The 16,089-nt window shown below is 33.3% G+C and overlaps 1 protein-coding gene across 1 annotated transcript in view; it reads right to left on the bottom strand.

The window, feature by feature from the left end:
* Positions 1-16,089, bottom strand: part of LOC132730058 (zinc finger protein 721-like) — a 29,149-nt gene that overhangs the window by 4,455 nt on the left and 8,605 nt on the right. Inside the window, exons 4-7 of the mRNA XM_060715907.1 lie at positions 15,855-16,076; positions 13,029-13,220; positions 6,238-6,369; positions 1,108-1,401 (exon numbers count right to left, since the gene is read on the bottom strand). Coding sequence (XP_060571890.1) covers positions 1,108-1,401; positions 6,238-6,369; positions 13,029-13,220; positions 15,855-16,076 — 840 coding nt within the window. The remainder of the gene's footprint in view (positions 1-1,107; positions 1,402-6,237; positions 6,370-13,028; positions 13,221-15,854; positions 16,077-16,089) is intronic.

Here is a 16,089-nt window from a genome sequence, read left to right as displayed (position 1 = left end):
TTTTCATAAGTGTTTGGCTGTTTTAATCTTGAACTTCATTATCACTGGCAAGCTAGGTGTCTCAATTTTAAGATCATTTCCCGGTCTCTAATGATCGCCCTTATAGATGTTGTCATAACAAATTCAGGTCCTTGATTATAGCTGAAAATATAAAAAAAAATCTCTGAAAAAGAGCAAATGTTAACATTTAAATCCATTTACCCTAAGTTTGCTTACAGCAAAAGGATATACCCATGCAAATTTAACCTCAGCAGTGCAAAACTCTGGTTGGTTGTTGCCAAGAGGTATTTGTTCTATAGAGGAAAAGCTTTAGTGAAGTCTTAATTTGGAAATACCCGGCTGTAGTAAAGAGGTAATTGCTGTACAGAGGATGTGCCACTAGAAAACTCTTCTCATATGCTGCTAGTGACAATGAATCTACTTGTGCAATCAGAGCGGACTAAGGTCAGAAGATACATCGATGCCATTCGATCATGGTCTGCAATGGTTCGCTATTTACGAGAAAGATTGCAGACGGAAGTACGTATTATGACAATATTCTGGATATAATTTTCATTGAGCGGCTATAAGATATTGTTGCCTACCTTCTTTTTAATTCGAGTCTGTCAAATGAATTTTAGAGGCATGCCTCTTTTCTCTTCAAAGCACCGACTCTGTCACAACAGCTGTGATCACCTGTTGGACGCTTACTACACGAGAGACCCCATAAAAGAGCTGAAAAAGCTCGGATTAAATGGTTACGAGGATTGATATGGATATGTATGTCATCCTAGTGCAGTAATGGGTTAAGTCTCTTTAAATTTTATAGGAGTTAATCAGTTATTGCACTAAGGTAACATGTAGCTTTTTGACAGAATGAGCGCATCCTTTAATTCCTCCATTTGAAAGAAATTGCACAACACTCCTCTTTCTGGTGGAATTCCGAGAACTATTCATTAAAACTCGAAAGTCAAAGAATGGGGATTATTATGACAATCTTGCGTACTTTCTCATAAATTTTAGCTAAATTTTAAGAAGTTAAGGAATCTTAAACCAATATCTAAAAGGGTTAAAAAAAATGAAAGAAATGAAATTAAACATTAATGTTTGTCTAAGAACAAAACTGACATACATTTTTTGAACGCTGCCTGAATTTTTCTTCAAGCTTTTCCATATGCCGTGTGGTCATGTGACTCTGCAGGTGGTCCGTCCGTCTAAATCTCATTGGACAATGGTCGCATTTGTACGGCTTCTCTCCAGTGTGTATAAGGTAATGCTTCTTCATGTTACCCTTCTGTGAAAATCTCCGACCACAAATATCGCAGTCAAATCCTGACGTGGGTGTTGACTTTAACATCTCGTCGGATAAAATACTAGTATGCTGCCAGGATGGTAATGTTAAATCTGAAAGAAAACAGAAAACTTTTTTTGAGAACCATATTAATGTTTTCTGCTGCTTTAAAGTGCATTTTCAACAAATAATTTTGTAACAAGAGCACGGCATTTCACGTTAACGCTTGTCTCTTAAAATAACCAATTTTGACAAAAATTCTACATTAGAAAGGGGAAAAACTCAACTATAGCTTCAAAATTATGTCCTTTGTCTTATAACTGCCTCTAGGCATGATAAACAAGTATTCCAAGTTCCATATTGATATCTGAGTAATGGCCTACATTTAAGTTTTTGCATGACAACAACAACAATGATGCTGCAGCAATCATAGAAGCACAACATTCTATTGGAAATAGACAAGCTAATAATTGCAGTGATTTTTTTTTCTGCAAGGTCCCTGCCTGATGAATGCATCATAATTATACTGTCATACGGATAAATTAAGTTAAAAGGAAACTTCCCATTATAATTTACATAAATTTGATTAAATCAGCCTCTAAAAAGACAACAGAAGAAATGTGGAAAGCAGAAGAAATCTGTTCAAATAGCTTTAGATTATAAATGCAAGATGTAGAATAAACAAGAGCTGTCCGTAAGACAGCGCGCTCGACTTTTTTATTGCTTGCCAATAAAAAAAGTTTTTGCAGTAAAAGGCAATACAAGAATCTCTGTATTTTTAAAGTGAACAATGGCCATGAGCATTAAGATATTTAGTGAAGAATTATTTTATTATGACATAATTTATGGTAAAGTGAACAAGTGGATAGGAATGAATTTTTTTAGATTTTTTAAGTTTTTTAGTGCTTGCCTATAATACAAAACATTGACAGTTAAGGGCCATAATTCAAATAAAATCTTTGACAGAATTACCTTCTCCTGGACATGTTTGGGAATCATGATTGTAAACAAGTATTCCAACTTTCAAATTAATATCTCAAACAGTTCAGTCAAAAAGTGGACTGGTACTAAAAACTTAACCAAGATTCTAAGTCGATAAAAGGCCTTAATTTTTAAAACAAATCCTTGACAGAGTTACCTTCTCTTGCGTACAGATGGGGGTAATGATGTGAAATAGCATTAAAAGTTTCAAAGCAATATCTCAAAGGGTTAAGGCAATAAGTGGATTTTACCCATATTCAATGTATTTTCTAAGTCAACAAGAGCTGTCCGTAAGACAGCGCGCTCGACTTTTTTATTGCTTGCCAATAAAAAAAGTTTTTGCAGTAAAAGGCAATACAAGAATCTCTGTATTTTTAAAGTGAACAATGGCCATGAGCATTAAGATATTTAGTGAAGAATTATTTTACTGAATTGTGTGATACCCTTGAACACTGCAGCAAAGTTTGAAATGTTTAAGTCAAAAGAGGGCTGGTAAGAAAGAAAAAAAAACTAGTTGTTTGATACCCTTGAATATTACAGCAATGTTTATATGACATAATTTATGGTAAAGTGAACAAGTGGATAGGAATGAATTTTTTTAGATTTTTTAAGTTTTTTAGTGCTTGCCTATAATACAAAACATTGACAGTTAAGGGCCATAATTCAAATAAAATCTTTGACAGAATTACTTTCTCCTGGACATGTTTGGGAATCATGATTGTAAACAAGTATTCCAACTTTCAAATTAATATCTCAAACAGTTCAGTCAAAAAGTGGACTGGTACTAAAAACTTAACCAAGATTCTAAGTCGATAAAAGGCCTTAATTTTTAAAACAAATCCTTGACAGAGTTACCTTCTCTTGCGTACAGATGGGGGTAATGATGTGAAATAGCATTAAAAGTTTCAAAGCAATATCTCAAAGGTTAAGGCAATAAGTGGATTTTACCCATATTCAATGTATTTTCTAAGTCAAAAAGGGGCATAATTCTGTCAAAAACCTTGACAGAGTTATGTCCTCTTGTCTGTTGATGAAGGTCGTGATGGTAAACAAGTATGGTCAGTTTCAAAGCAATACCTCCAATGGTTTTGAAATAAAGTGAGGTGGTACAAAAAACTTAACCAAGCTCAATACACTTTCTAAGTCAAAAAAGGGCCATAATTCTGTCAAAAACCTTGACAGAGTTATGTACTCTTGTCTGTAGATGGAGGTTATGATGGTGAACAAGTATGGTAAGTTTCAAAGCCATACTTGTAATACTTCTGAAATAAAGTGGGGTGGTACGAAAAACTTAACCAAGGTGTGACGCCAACGCCGACGCCGACGCCGGGGCGAGTAGGATAGCTCCCCTTTTCATAGAAAAGTCGAGCTAAAAATCGATTCCATAGAAAATCATGTACATCTTCAGACTCTGACAATTTGGAACATTCATGAAGAATTTGTTTTATATTCAAGAAAACTTTTAAATTGATATTTAAATGAGTAAAGCTGTCTATCATACTTTATTAAAAACTTAGTTGTTTGTTTTATTTGTTTTTACGGCGCACCAGCACAATCCAGGGTCATATATGGCACCAAAACAGAAAAGATGATTATGGTTAACCTCGGGTGTTATAAACTTAAAGCAACACCAGGGGTCAAAACCACCTCACCTGCTGGAGCTAAGATATCCATAGACCACAGTAATTCACACCTAAATTAAATAGTTGCCTCTAAAATATAATCAAGCAGGGAAAAACCATCAGACTGCAATTCTGATATTTCACTCCTTTAATGCAACTCCTCAGCCACAAGGAGAATTTAAAGACTTAACCTAGCCCTAAGTGCTTTATATCCACTGAAATTTAGTAACACATGACACTTCAAAATACGATGTGTAAAGAAATTTTAATCTCACTCCAGCTGTAACTATGTGGAATCTTGATAATGAGAATATAATTTGCATAATACATGTACAGTCAAAGTTTCATCAGATTAAAATGATATGTTCAAATGGAAAAGAAATAAATTAATATTTTGTTAAGTTTTTTTTTTTTGCTAATCAGAAACTGTGCCACTCTAAGTTATTAAGAATACACCAAATTACTAGTAAAAACCATACTTGGTGCTTTTCAAAATGATGAACAGACACTTGTAACTATAACATAAAAAATGTTGCTTAATAGTTCTTTATTAGCACATCAAATGTTTAATTATCATTATCTAATGTACACAAAAATGTGTCAATACTAAATGTTAAATCAAACAGTTTTTTTCTTCAAAATCTAACTCCAGAACTGAGCATCCGCAAAAATTGCTTGGTTCAGATTACCATGCAGTACACAATATTCAGATTCAAATCTGACCTAAACCTTCACTGAAAGTAACTTGTACAATAACCAATGTTGTAAAAATCTACTTTAAATTCAGAACTTTTCCTTTCTTAATTACAATTATAACACTGGGATATGGTGTTTGCACTGGGAACGTTTAAAGTCAGGTATATAGTGTTTGCACAGGAACATAAATTTTACAGTAACATATACATGTAGAATATGCACAGGAACATTTACAGTGACATAAAATTATAGTGTTGCACTTAAAGGAACACTTGGCATATAGTGTTTGCACTGTGGTGTACAGGTGTTTGCACTGTGGTGTACAGGTGTTTGCACTGTGGGGTACAAGTGTTTGCACTGTGGTGTACAGGTGTTTGCACTGTGGTGTTCAGGTGTTTGCACTGTGGTGTTCAGGTGTTTGCACTGTGATGTACAGGTGTTTGCACTGTGGTGTACAGGTGTTTTGCACTGTGATGTACAGGTGTTTGCACTGTGGTGTACAGGTGTTTGCACTGTGGTGTACAGGTGTTTGCACTGTGGTGTACAGGTGTTTGCACTGTGATGTACAGGTGTTTTGCACTGTGATGTACAGGTGTTTGCACTGTGGTGTACAGGTGTTTGCACTGTGGTGTACAGGTGTTTTCACTGTGATGTACAGGTGTTTGCACTGTGGTGTACAGGTGTTTGCACTGTGGTGTACAGGTGTTTTGCACTGTGGTGTACAGGTGTTTGCACTGTGGTGTACAGGTGTTTGCACTGTGGTGTACAGGTGTTTGCACTGTGGTGTACAGGTGTTTGCACTGTGGTGTACAGGTGTTTGCACTGTGGTGTACAGGTGTTTTGCACTGTGATGTACAGGTGTACAGATGTTTGCACTGTGGTGTACAGGTGTTTGCACTGTGGTGTACATGTGTTTGCACTGTGGTGTACAGGTGTTTGCACTGTGGTGTACAGGTGTTTGCACTGTGGTGTACAGGTGTTTGCACTGTGGTGTACAGATGTTTGCACTGTGGTGTACAGGTGTTTGCACTGTGGTGTACATGTGTTTGCACTGTGGTGTACAGGTGTTTGCACTGTGGTGTACAGGTGTTTGCACTGTGGTGTACAGATGTTTGCGCCATGGTGTACAAATGTTTGCACTGTGGTGTACAGATGTTTGCACTGTGGTGTACAGGTGTTTGCACTGTGGTGTACAGATGTTTCCACTGTTGTGTACAGGTGTTTGCACTGGGAACATTTAAAATAGTATATAGTATTTGCATTTGGAACATTTACAATTTCAATAGGAACATTTACAGTGGCACATGATAGTTAAAGTTTGCACCGTGAACATTTAATGTAGTGTTTGCACTAGAAAAATTTACAGACCTTAAAAGTCTTGGTCAAAATGGGGGCTTTTGATATAAATTTAAGTATGAAAATTGTATCCACTAGTTGTTATCATATCATTTACTGTTATGAGAGACTTTCATAACCCCAAGCAAACAAGGGTTTTAAATCTCTCTCAAATTATACTATGCACAGCAAAGAGATGGCGCTTCAACGAATCCGGCCGACTAAAATATTTTCCACATTCACTACAGTTTGAACTTCCTTTTCCTTTATGCACAATATCTTCATGCCGCCTTAAATTTCCCTTTAATGAGAAATGTCTTCCACAGATTTTACAAATAAACCTGCCGGGAGATCCTGCTTGCTGACCAGCGGAGCCTGCTTGGTGACCTGCAGGCATCTGACTGTAAATTTGGTGAAAATCTGCTGGAATGTTCATAGAAACATCTTCTCCAAAGTTCTGTGAACCTGAAAATTATAATTTAAAGATGAAATTTGTACACTGGTTTGTTATATAGTGGAACTTACTGAAGGGTACGTCAATGGTTCTAGTCAGATGCCAACTTGTGCATAAAATATTGAAAGGAGAAGCATCTATGTAGGATCTTCATCAAAGATATAAATATGTCACATGACCATCTTAAATAGCATGGCAAGCAAATTACAACAATAACATGTCATATTTTCAAATCTTTATTTCAACAACAAATAACATTTACTGAGTCGCACATACTGTATTGGAAAACAATTCTGAATAAGTGGCAAATCTATTAATTAAGCAATGCTGTGTCAAATAACGTTCAGGAATTTCCAGACTAGCTGATCATAGAAACCTAGACATTGTTTCCTAACATGCCGCCAAATTTAACGGTTTTATCAGTCAATGGACGTACAGCATGACAGCAGACAGACGGACATTATTAGTAGGTCATTAATCTATAAAAACCTCATTGCAAATCAAATTAACAACATAGATCAAGTCACAATGTAGCCACAATGTTTTGAATTATGCAACCTAATCCATGCCACCTGACTGAGACCCAAGTATAAGTCAGCAAAAATAAATCAAACAATAATATTCTAAGTAACTCAATTTACAAAATTTACATTTACATAGATATAACATTTAAAAGAATACAAGCTTTCAATATATTATACAATGCTGACAATATAAATTTTAACAAGATAATTTATATTTGTAGAAATTTTAGTAGTACATTAAGCCAAATGATAATAATACAAGCAGAATGTAAAGTAAGTAAACCATGCGTACAGACTAAACTATCATAATTATAATACAATTGTATATTAAATAAATATTGTATGAAACAAATGGACTTGTAGCACAAAGTTTATGTAAGGAACTAGGCTGAGGTCAAAATGGCCAAAAATATATAATCTGAAATTCTTACATAATTAAGTCAAATAAAATACCCAAAATGGAAAAATCTGCAATGGATGGTGACAAAATATACATGTACTCGGTACTCAAAATTAAATTGAATATTTTTTTTTTTGCCAATCCTTAGCCCCTTGAGAGAAATCTATATACTAATTATTATATAAAGCTCTTAATGACAATAATACTTTTATTGAAATCTATGAAATTCTTACTGAATAATATCTGAATAAAAGAATGTACTCGCAATGTATTTACAAAGTGACTGCATGTGCAGCAATTATCAATATTTTCAAATATCAAATTTGAGCAAAGTATAACTTTTAAGAAATAAATCTTGTCTTAAGTATAATTGTTGTGCCACAGAATGAAAAAAATCCATCATAACTTACCATGCTATAGCAAATTACAGCAAAAACTGCAAAATTTCAAGAATTTGACATTCAAGGTCATGGCCACCTATAAGTCAAGGTCAAACTGAGTTTGACCTTTTTTCAAAACATTAATGACATTAAGGAAGTTGTGCTAAAGTAAGAAAAACCCATTTATTAATGATGAAATTATAGCCAATTGTAGCAAAAATCAAGTAAAATTCAATAATTTGACCTTAATGGTCAAGGTCATTGATGAGTGAAGGTCACAATCAAATTGGGCTTCTTGAAGGTCTTGTCCATACAATAATGTTGTGGCAATGTACGAAGGCAATCCATTCATAAAAAATAATAGTTATAGCCAATTATAGCAAAATTCAATAATTTGACCTTCAAGGTCAAATTCAATCTTGTACAAGTTCTAAATTAGACGGTAATTCTAGATGCATTTGGTCGGAATGTTTCGACAGTATATGGCTTTGAAGATGATGCTTTCGGCGGAAGGATTTCTCGCAGAATCTGCAGTTGAACGGTTTGATGCCAAGATGAATCATGCTATGCCGACGGAAATCGTTCTTATTTCCGAACGTCTTTCCACATTCTTCGCAATTTATCATCTTTAACTGTCGGTACTTCTGATAAGGGCTTACTGAAATATAGCAAAAACATTAATTAATTAATAAACAAGTCATTGAATTTTTAAATGCTATTGTGCATGCTAGCAATGCAGAGTCAATACATAACTATAACCCTAATGGTCTGCTGGTGGTTACTAATTCGAGCACAAATAGGAAAAAAACAGACCAAGATCAGCCAGAACATCTGTATAATATGCTGGCTGATCACAGTCTATACCCTGTTCACTATTCAGTCTGTACATTTTTTAATTTTTTTTCTTCAAAATGTGTAAAACTATTTATATCTTATGTCAATAAGTCTGATAATCAAGGGCTCCCTGATATATTGCAAAAAGATATATGAATTAATATTATAAATCATTAGTTTATTTGCATTTATTACATGTTAGTGCATACTGGCAATATAGTGCAATTACTGCAATCTCAACTTGAGCCTGCACTGGGCAATAGATTTTACCCATGTTAACATTGCAGTCCAAGTTTGTGATCATATGGTCTGCCCTGTTCCATATTCAGTCAGTACATCGTACAGATACGAGGGTTGTCCCAAAAGTCCGTGACAAATCTTACAGACGGTTAATTTTTAATGCCAATAGATATTAATTCACACATATAACCTATTTTGGTTGTTTGTTGATATTTTTCTATGTAAATTTGTGAAAATGTTTCCATAATATGGGTGTTTATGACATCAAAATATCTAATTCGTAACAAGTTTATTTAGCTTTTAAACAACATTGTCACAGAATATTGGGAAACCCTTGTATTCTTGAAATTCTCCTTCAAAATGATAAAAAAATTAAGTCAAGACTGAAAGTCCATTTAAGATATTTAGGGTGGTATGGGTTAACCTATACACCCCTGAATTTGTGTGAATGGACTTGGACTAAATGCCAACTGCTTAGAATTTAGAACTTCATACTTTGTCAGCTTAGAGAGCTTAAATATCTTTTCAAAATGCTTAAATTAAAGGAACTCCACTGAGGTCCAAAACCTACAAAAAATAAGTACATAGATCAACAGTGAACGAAGGTATTTCATACAGAAAGTTATGCAAAATATGATTAAGAAATATAATTAATTCAGTAATAAATCATATTTTTTGCTATTCTTAGACAGATTTGGGTGAAAAGCATTATTGGTATAACGCTTTCAATTTTGGGTCATTTTCACAATTTAGAATAATTATTCTTGTAAAATAACTGAGTTAGAGAATGATCTGAAATTTTGATCACAAGTTATTGGTCTTAACATACAACAAATGGAACATAAATCTAGAAAAATTATTTCCAGTTTCGTCATGTCAAAAAACAAACCTCAGTGGAGTCCCTTTAAACAAACAATAATTTTGTTTAAATTTCTTGTCAAACATTTTTCTGCCTCTATAAATACATCATGTAATATGATCAGAAAAAAACATTACTTTCTGGTGAAACCTTAAAAATATCAAAGCCAGTACACTATCATACAGTCTTTAAAAAAGGGAAAGGGGTGAGAATTTAAAACAAAATGCTTTTCATACAACACTTTTTATTCTCTTTAATTGAAACAAAAGCTTTTATAAAAAAAGCTACACCTATCAAAGAGGTCAAACCATCAAAAAGCATGATTTTTATATTTAACCATTATCAAGCTGATATTATACTAATTATGCTACTTGGCCTACAGTATAATATTGCACAAAGCCTCACATTTGTCAGACTAAACCTAACCACCTTAGAATATACTCGTTATCATTTATTAAAGTGAATTGGTCAATAATGGGAGGTCTGTAATAATAATTATATTGATAGTATTTATTACCATACATGACAAAAAAAAACACAGAATAATTATATATGGATATATTTGTTGGTAAGTAGCTGATACATGATCCAATATTACATATTATATTGCACAAAATAAATTGTTCTAGAAAAAAATATCATTATTATTCATCGTATAAATGTTAATATTAAATCAAATAGAACTTTATCAAACTTTATTTTTTCAAGAAATATTTTATGTGAATATTCAAATGATATATTTCTACTGTTTTTATCAATATTTGAAATACTTTAAGAAAATGTGCCCATGGTAGACCAATCCACTTTAATGTCCCTGTAAAGTCTCAAACTCAGATTTAAAAGAAACAGAAATGTACAAAATAAGAAGCAAATTACAATTAAGCAACTCATTCATGTACAAATTCAAACAAAGAAGAAAAGAAGTAACATGTGATCGTCACAAAACACAATTTTATACAGAAAAAAAAAATTAACAACAAATTGGGTAATTTACTTTTTTCAAATTAATAAAATCACAGAATTCTGTCAATACAATTAGATGACAACCATTATGCGAGGGTTTGTTTGAAAGCCCTTCAGAATTGTTGGATTTTTGGACATAATGTAAGAAATTGTTTAAACAGGCTTTTAATTTACAAATTCAATTGCTATTACATTTTCATTCAAAGTAAAAAAAATAATTTCTTGCATCTTATTAAATGTAAAACTTTTATCACAATCATTCTAGATCACTACCTGGCAAGAAAAGGATTAAGATGACCAATGAAATGCTTTTCTTTTATTCAGTTCATCCCTGTGTTTATCACAGGAAGTGAACCAAATATCAGACAGCCTCCGACTGAGAAATTGCTTGTGCTATTTAAAATAAAACATTTTTTGTTTACTACTTTTGTCACCAAAATTACACCCCCCTATAAGCTGGGAATAGTTCCCAGGCAAAAACTAATGGATAAAGGGATATTACATGCAGATTGCCACATATTACAGGCTATATTATGTCTTGAAATAGACAATGCTGTACTTTAGTGTCACCCAAATTGCTTTATTGGTACAGTTTTCTATTATGAACACTCAAATTTTCATAAAAAAATACCCTTAATCTGTGGGTGTGCTGCTTTAAGCTTTAAAGTTATAAACATATTATAATAGCAGGTGTTTTTATATATTCCCCATTTAGACTTGAAATTAGAAATAGTCACACCATGTAAATACGAGGGTTGTCCCAAAAGTCCGTGACAAATTTTATAGCCGGTTCATTTTTAACGCCAATAGAAAATAATTCACACATATAACCGTAAAGTTTATTATTTAACATTACAACAAATCATTTACAAAAAAATTACCCTAGTTACTTAGAAATTTTCAGTATTAACGACATTGGTTTGAGTTGCCGGCGCACGTCAAATAATTTACATGTTGTTATGAATAGGTTGAAATTAATTACGTATATTTCAAATATCTGATGTGTGTCTGCACAATGTCACGTTGACTTCCTCTGCTGCTATGTTTAAATCATCTGTGAAAATTTTAGTTAAATAACTTAAAAAACGAAAAAGATACGAATAAATGAAAATATCTCATATAAAATAGGAAAGTTAAAATGGCGACGTTCGAAGAATTTGCGGCGTAGTGAATATGTCACTCAGGTTTCATGACTATTTCGAGATGACACATGTAACGATTTTCAACAAATATACCAAATATAACAGTTTAGCAGCATGTTCTGAGCATTTGTGTACAAACGGCATGAACGGAACCAGAGTTTTGCGCTACAAAAAGCGAAAATAAAGTAAAACACGGATAGGAAGACCGACCTCAAAAAGGAGTAACGAGACCGGAAGTTCGCGTATAGAAAAAATTAATGTATGCCATCCAAACATTCAACAGACATTAACAATCACATGATTTAAGTCAAAAATTGACGATTTATGGGTACCATTATTGCGTTGAAAGCAATTGAGAGTATTTGAGAAAGGCGCCTTATATAGATTTAACGCCGTCTTTGACGTTGGACGTGCGCCGCGATTCAGTTAGATGCCATGGTGTTTATGGCATAATTTTGTTGTTTGTTGATATTTATCTATGAAATTTGTGAAAATGTTTAAATTATATGGGTTTATAACATATTGAAATATCAAATTCGTACCTGTTTTATTTAGCTTTTAATCAATCCTGTCACAGAATATTGGGACAACCCTCGTAGTCCTGTATGCTCTCTATTTAACCTTGAAATTTGTAAACAACATCATTTTGTAACCTTAGCAATTGCTATAATTAAAACAAGATATAAATTTTCATTCAAGAAGCATAATATATTTAATAGTACAAAATTTTTAGTGAGTTGAAAAGTTCATTAATGAAATTGGCTCTTAATAATAACACATGTTGTAACACTCAGAAACCAAGCAAATTTCATTGAGTTCAGAGTCACATTGTTACATGATATGTGGCAACTTTGCATCAAAGACTTCAAGGTGCCCTTCCGCGCATTATTCAGGCACAAAAACCCCTTTTCCCCAATTATTTCCTCCCCGTTGAAAGAGGATCTTAAATAAGCAATGTCTTATCAAGTTTAACCCTTTCCCGACTGAAATCCAAAATGATTAGCCATTGCTACTAGTACAGACCCAGTCTGTCCAATCAAGACATCTCTGCAGTCTTCCCAGGCGGCTCTACACTGATTTGCTCAATTCTTTTATTTTGATATTTTAATCCATTTAACTTTGAATGTTCTGTTCCGAATTCAACATGAGTTTAAACACTTCCACTAAAAAACTACGCGAGCAATTATCAACAATTAATTATCATTATTATTGGTTGATTCGCTCATTTCCCAGATTATCAACCATTATCAATTATCTCTTGGCTCGCTTCGTTTCCTTGGCAAGATGAGCATGCTGACAGAATATATGGCCGTCCAGATGGTGTTTACGACGGAACTTCTTGTCGCAGTACGGGCAAGACCACGGTTTTTCTCCCGTATGTTGCAACATGTGTATCTGAAGATTCTGCTTGGATTTCAGCTGGCTCCCACAAATCTGACAGGTCATCGGAACCCGAGCTCTACGATGTACAGAAACCGTACCTCGTGATGTTGCGTCCATGCACATACCGTGTACAATATCTGAAAATCATATGAGATATTGAATCAGTATTATTCATTAAGTAAAATCACAAACATCTGAAAGATATCAATTATTGGATTAGTAAATCATTAACATGACTGTCAATTTGTTTCATTTAATCAGAGAATCAATTAAAAAAAAAAAAAACAACAACATAATTGTTGGGGTTACTTTTAGTTAGAACTATTTTCAGCAGGGTATCTTTCCAACTGGGACTACTTTCTTTTGGGACTTCTGTCAGTAAAATTCTTTCAGTTGGGACAACTTTCTGTGGAAAAGTAATATACCTTCCAGAAAACTTGATTTCAACTTCTTCTATAGATAGCATACATACAAAACATAAAAAATCAGAAATATAATTGAGTCCAAATATCAAAATTAAAACAATACAGATAATTAAAAGAACAATTTACTGATCTGAATAAAAACAAAGAGACATTTGACAAGAAAAAACGTTTGACAAGAATTTGTTTTTTTCCCAAGTTTAAGTTTGTCAAAAGTAAAAATTTAAGTCAGTCTAGAAATTTAAGTCAGTCTAAAAAATATGTCAAACAATTCATGCCATTAAATGATTTAGACTTAAAGCCATACAAATTGATTCACAGCGTGATTTAGGAAGGTGAAACTGTCCTCTCTATGTCATTTACAATTGGGTGAAATCATTCTAGCAAACATCATTTTATTGCACATTCTAATGGCTTTTTCCAGCTATTTTGTGGAAAAAAAATGCCTCTCTATTTCAGGAACTTTGCACATGAGAAATTTCAAAAAGTAAAATACTATATAACTTAACTTTAAAGTTTGATTTATGAGTAATATATAAATTATGATCATATAACTTCTCAATTATTTAAACTAACAGGTCAAAACATTTATTCCTTTTAGTACTGGCCGGGTTCCAGGAATATATTTGAGAGACTGTTGCTTCCTACGCAATTGAACTAAAATAAATCATGTATAAACTAAAATGCCATTTCCTTAAAGTATATAAATTCTGATAAACAAAATACTCTCTTGCCATTTGGCAGCTCTAAGGAAATAAAATTATTTTCTTCAAATAAAATATTATGTATATCAAGGAAATTAACATCGATAAACCAAACAACTAAAAACACAACAACAAAAACTCAAGGTTATCAACAGTTTAGGTCAACCAATTATCTAACACATTAAATTTTATGGATCTACAGACAAATTCACAATAATTGCATTTCTAAATAACACCTGGTGTATTTTCTTAATCTGTTATAACATTTCAACAAGACTCATGTCAAAGCAATTAATTACCACATAGAGCATTCATAAGCAACTTTTTTTCTTTTTTTTTCAATATTGTTTAAATTTTTTTTTCTTTAATTTCATTTTCACACGAACTTTACTCCTGACATTAAAGGTACTTTTTGCTTCAATTTTAATCATTTTATTTACCTCTTTTTATGGGTTTTAATCAAATGCTAAGACTCACACTAATATTGTCTTATGGCAAACTTTCAGCTCAAAACTGGAAGAAGGGATCAGGTGATCCTTGGGGCACATGCAGGCATCGGAGTAGAACCAGCTAGCTTCAGTAAGCTTCATCACATGGAAAGTGTGTTGAGATTCAAACCACAGTGATGAGTGGTAAGCCATTGTTATAAAAAAATTAAGTCAACAACCTAAACCATTCAGCTACAGAATCTGTTAAGTGATATTTGGTATTGTGAATCAAAAAGCCATGGGAAGTAATCAACAAACAATACATGTATAAGAAGAAAAAAGAAAACACCACATTTTTATCCATAATAAAGCGGGAAATTCTGTCAGCGATTCTTTACAAGTTTTTATTACTATTTCTTTTATATTAATTTGCCATGGAATTTTGCTGCTCTTGTAGCAGTCTTTAATATTCCTTTTAAACAACGTAAGCTGAACAGACTTTGCTAAAACATTACATTCAAAATATGCACAACAATAGTGATAACCTCGGTTCAAAATTCACTAACCCGGAATTGATGAATATGGTGTAGTGTTGGTAGTTTTCACTGACAACTCCTGTACATGCCAAAGCAGAGGTAACAGTCTGTCATGATCAATATCAACAAAAGTATCTCGCACTGTTTGGGAATCAAACCTGGGTCACCAGATTCATAATTAAATGTTCTTCCTATTGAGCTAACCCAACCGCTTAAATAAACATAAATATTACTCTAGACTAGTAGAGCAGGTGCTGAAATAGTCTGCTCACCATTTATTAGCCCTCCTTTAACACACTGTCCCTTTCAAATTTGAAATACAAAAACTGCGCTACCAACATCTACGATAATTGACAGTGGCCCTCTCACACAAAACTCACTAATGATATAAACTATGAGGAAAGTTTATCTTCTATGCATGGGCCGGCAATCAAAATCTCTACAAATATCTATTTAAACTTATTTACTAATTGAAATCAGTTGTAAAATCAGTCGGTCTTGCAGTTGAAATGTTGAGACTACATTATAAGCAAAATAAACTATTATGGTAAGAAAGAAAAAATCAAATTTCCACAATGTCTTGGTCATGCAATCAATAATCTTAATCTACAGTTTTGTGCACGATAAATTTATGTTTCTTCAGGTGGTGTGGCAGACGGAAGTTCTTCCCGCAAATGTTACATTTATGTGGTTTATCTCCAGTGTGAATTAACAAATGTCGGCCAAGATCGGCTTTTGCTCCAAATATCTTGGTGCAGAATGGGCAAGGATGGGCACTGTTTCTGAGACTGGCAAGTTCTTGGGCCGAGGTTGGATTTAACCGAGGACTGGCTGCATGCGTGCCACCCGACATCATTGTTTGTGTTGCATTCTGGTCTATCAGAAGTCTATCAAGAGCAGGATCTGTAATTTAAAA

Source organism: Ruditapes philippinarum, unplaced genomic scaffold (assembly GCF_026571515.1).
Source record: "Ruditapes philippinarum isolate M1 unplaced genomic scaffold, ASM2657151v2 ctg1352_1_1_1_1, whole genome shotgun sequence".
NCBI classification, from domain to species: domain Eukaryota; kingdom Metazoa; phylum Mollusca; class Bivalvia; order Venerida; family Veneridae; genus Ruditapes; species Ruditapes philippinarum.
Note: the sequence above shows the minus strand (reverse complement) of the source record. Positions and strands in the feature narration are given on the sequence as shown.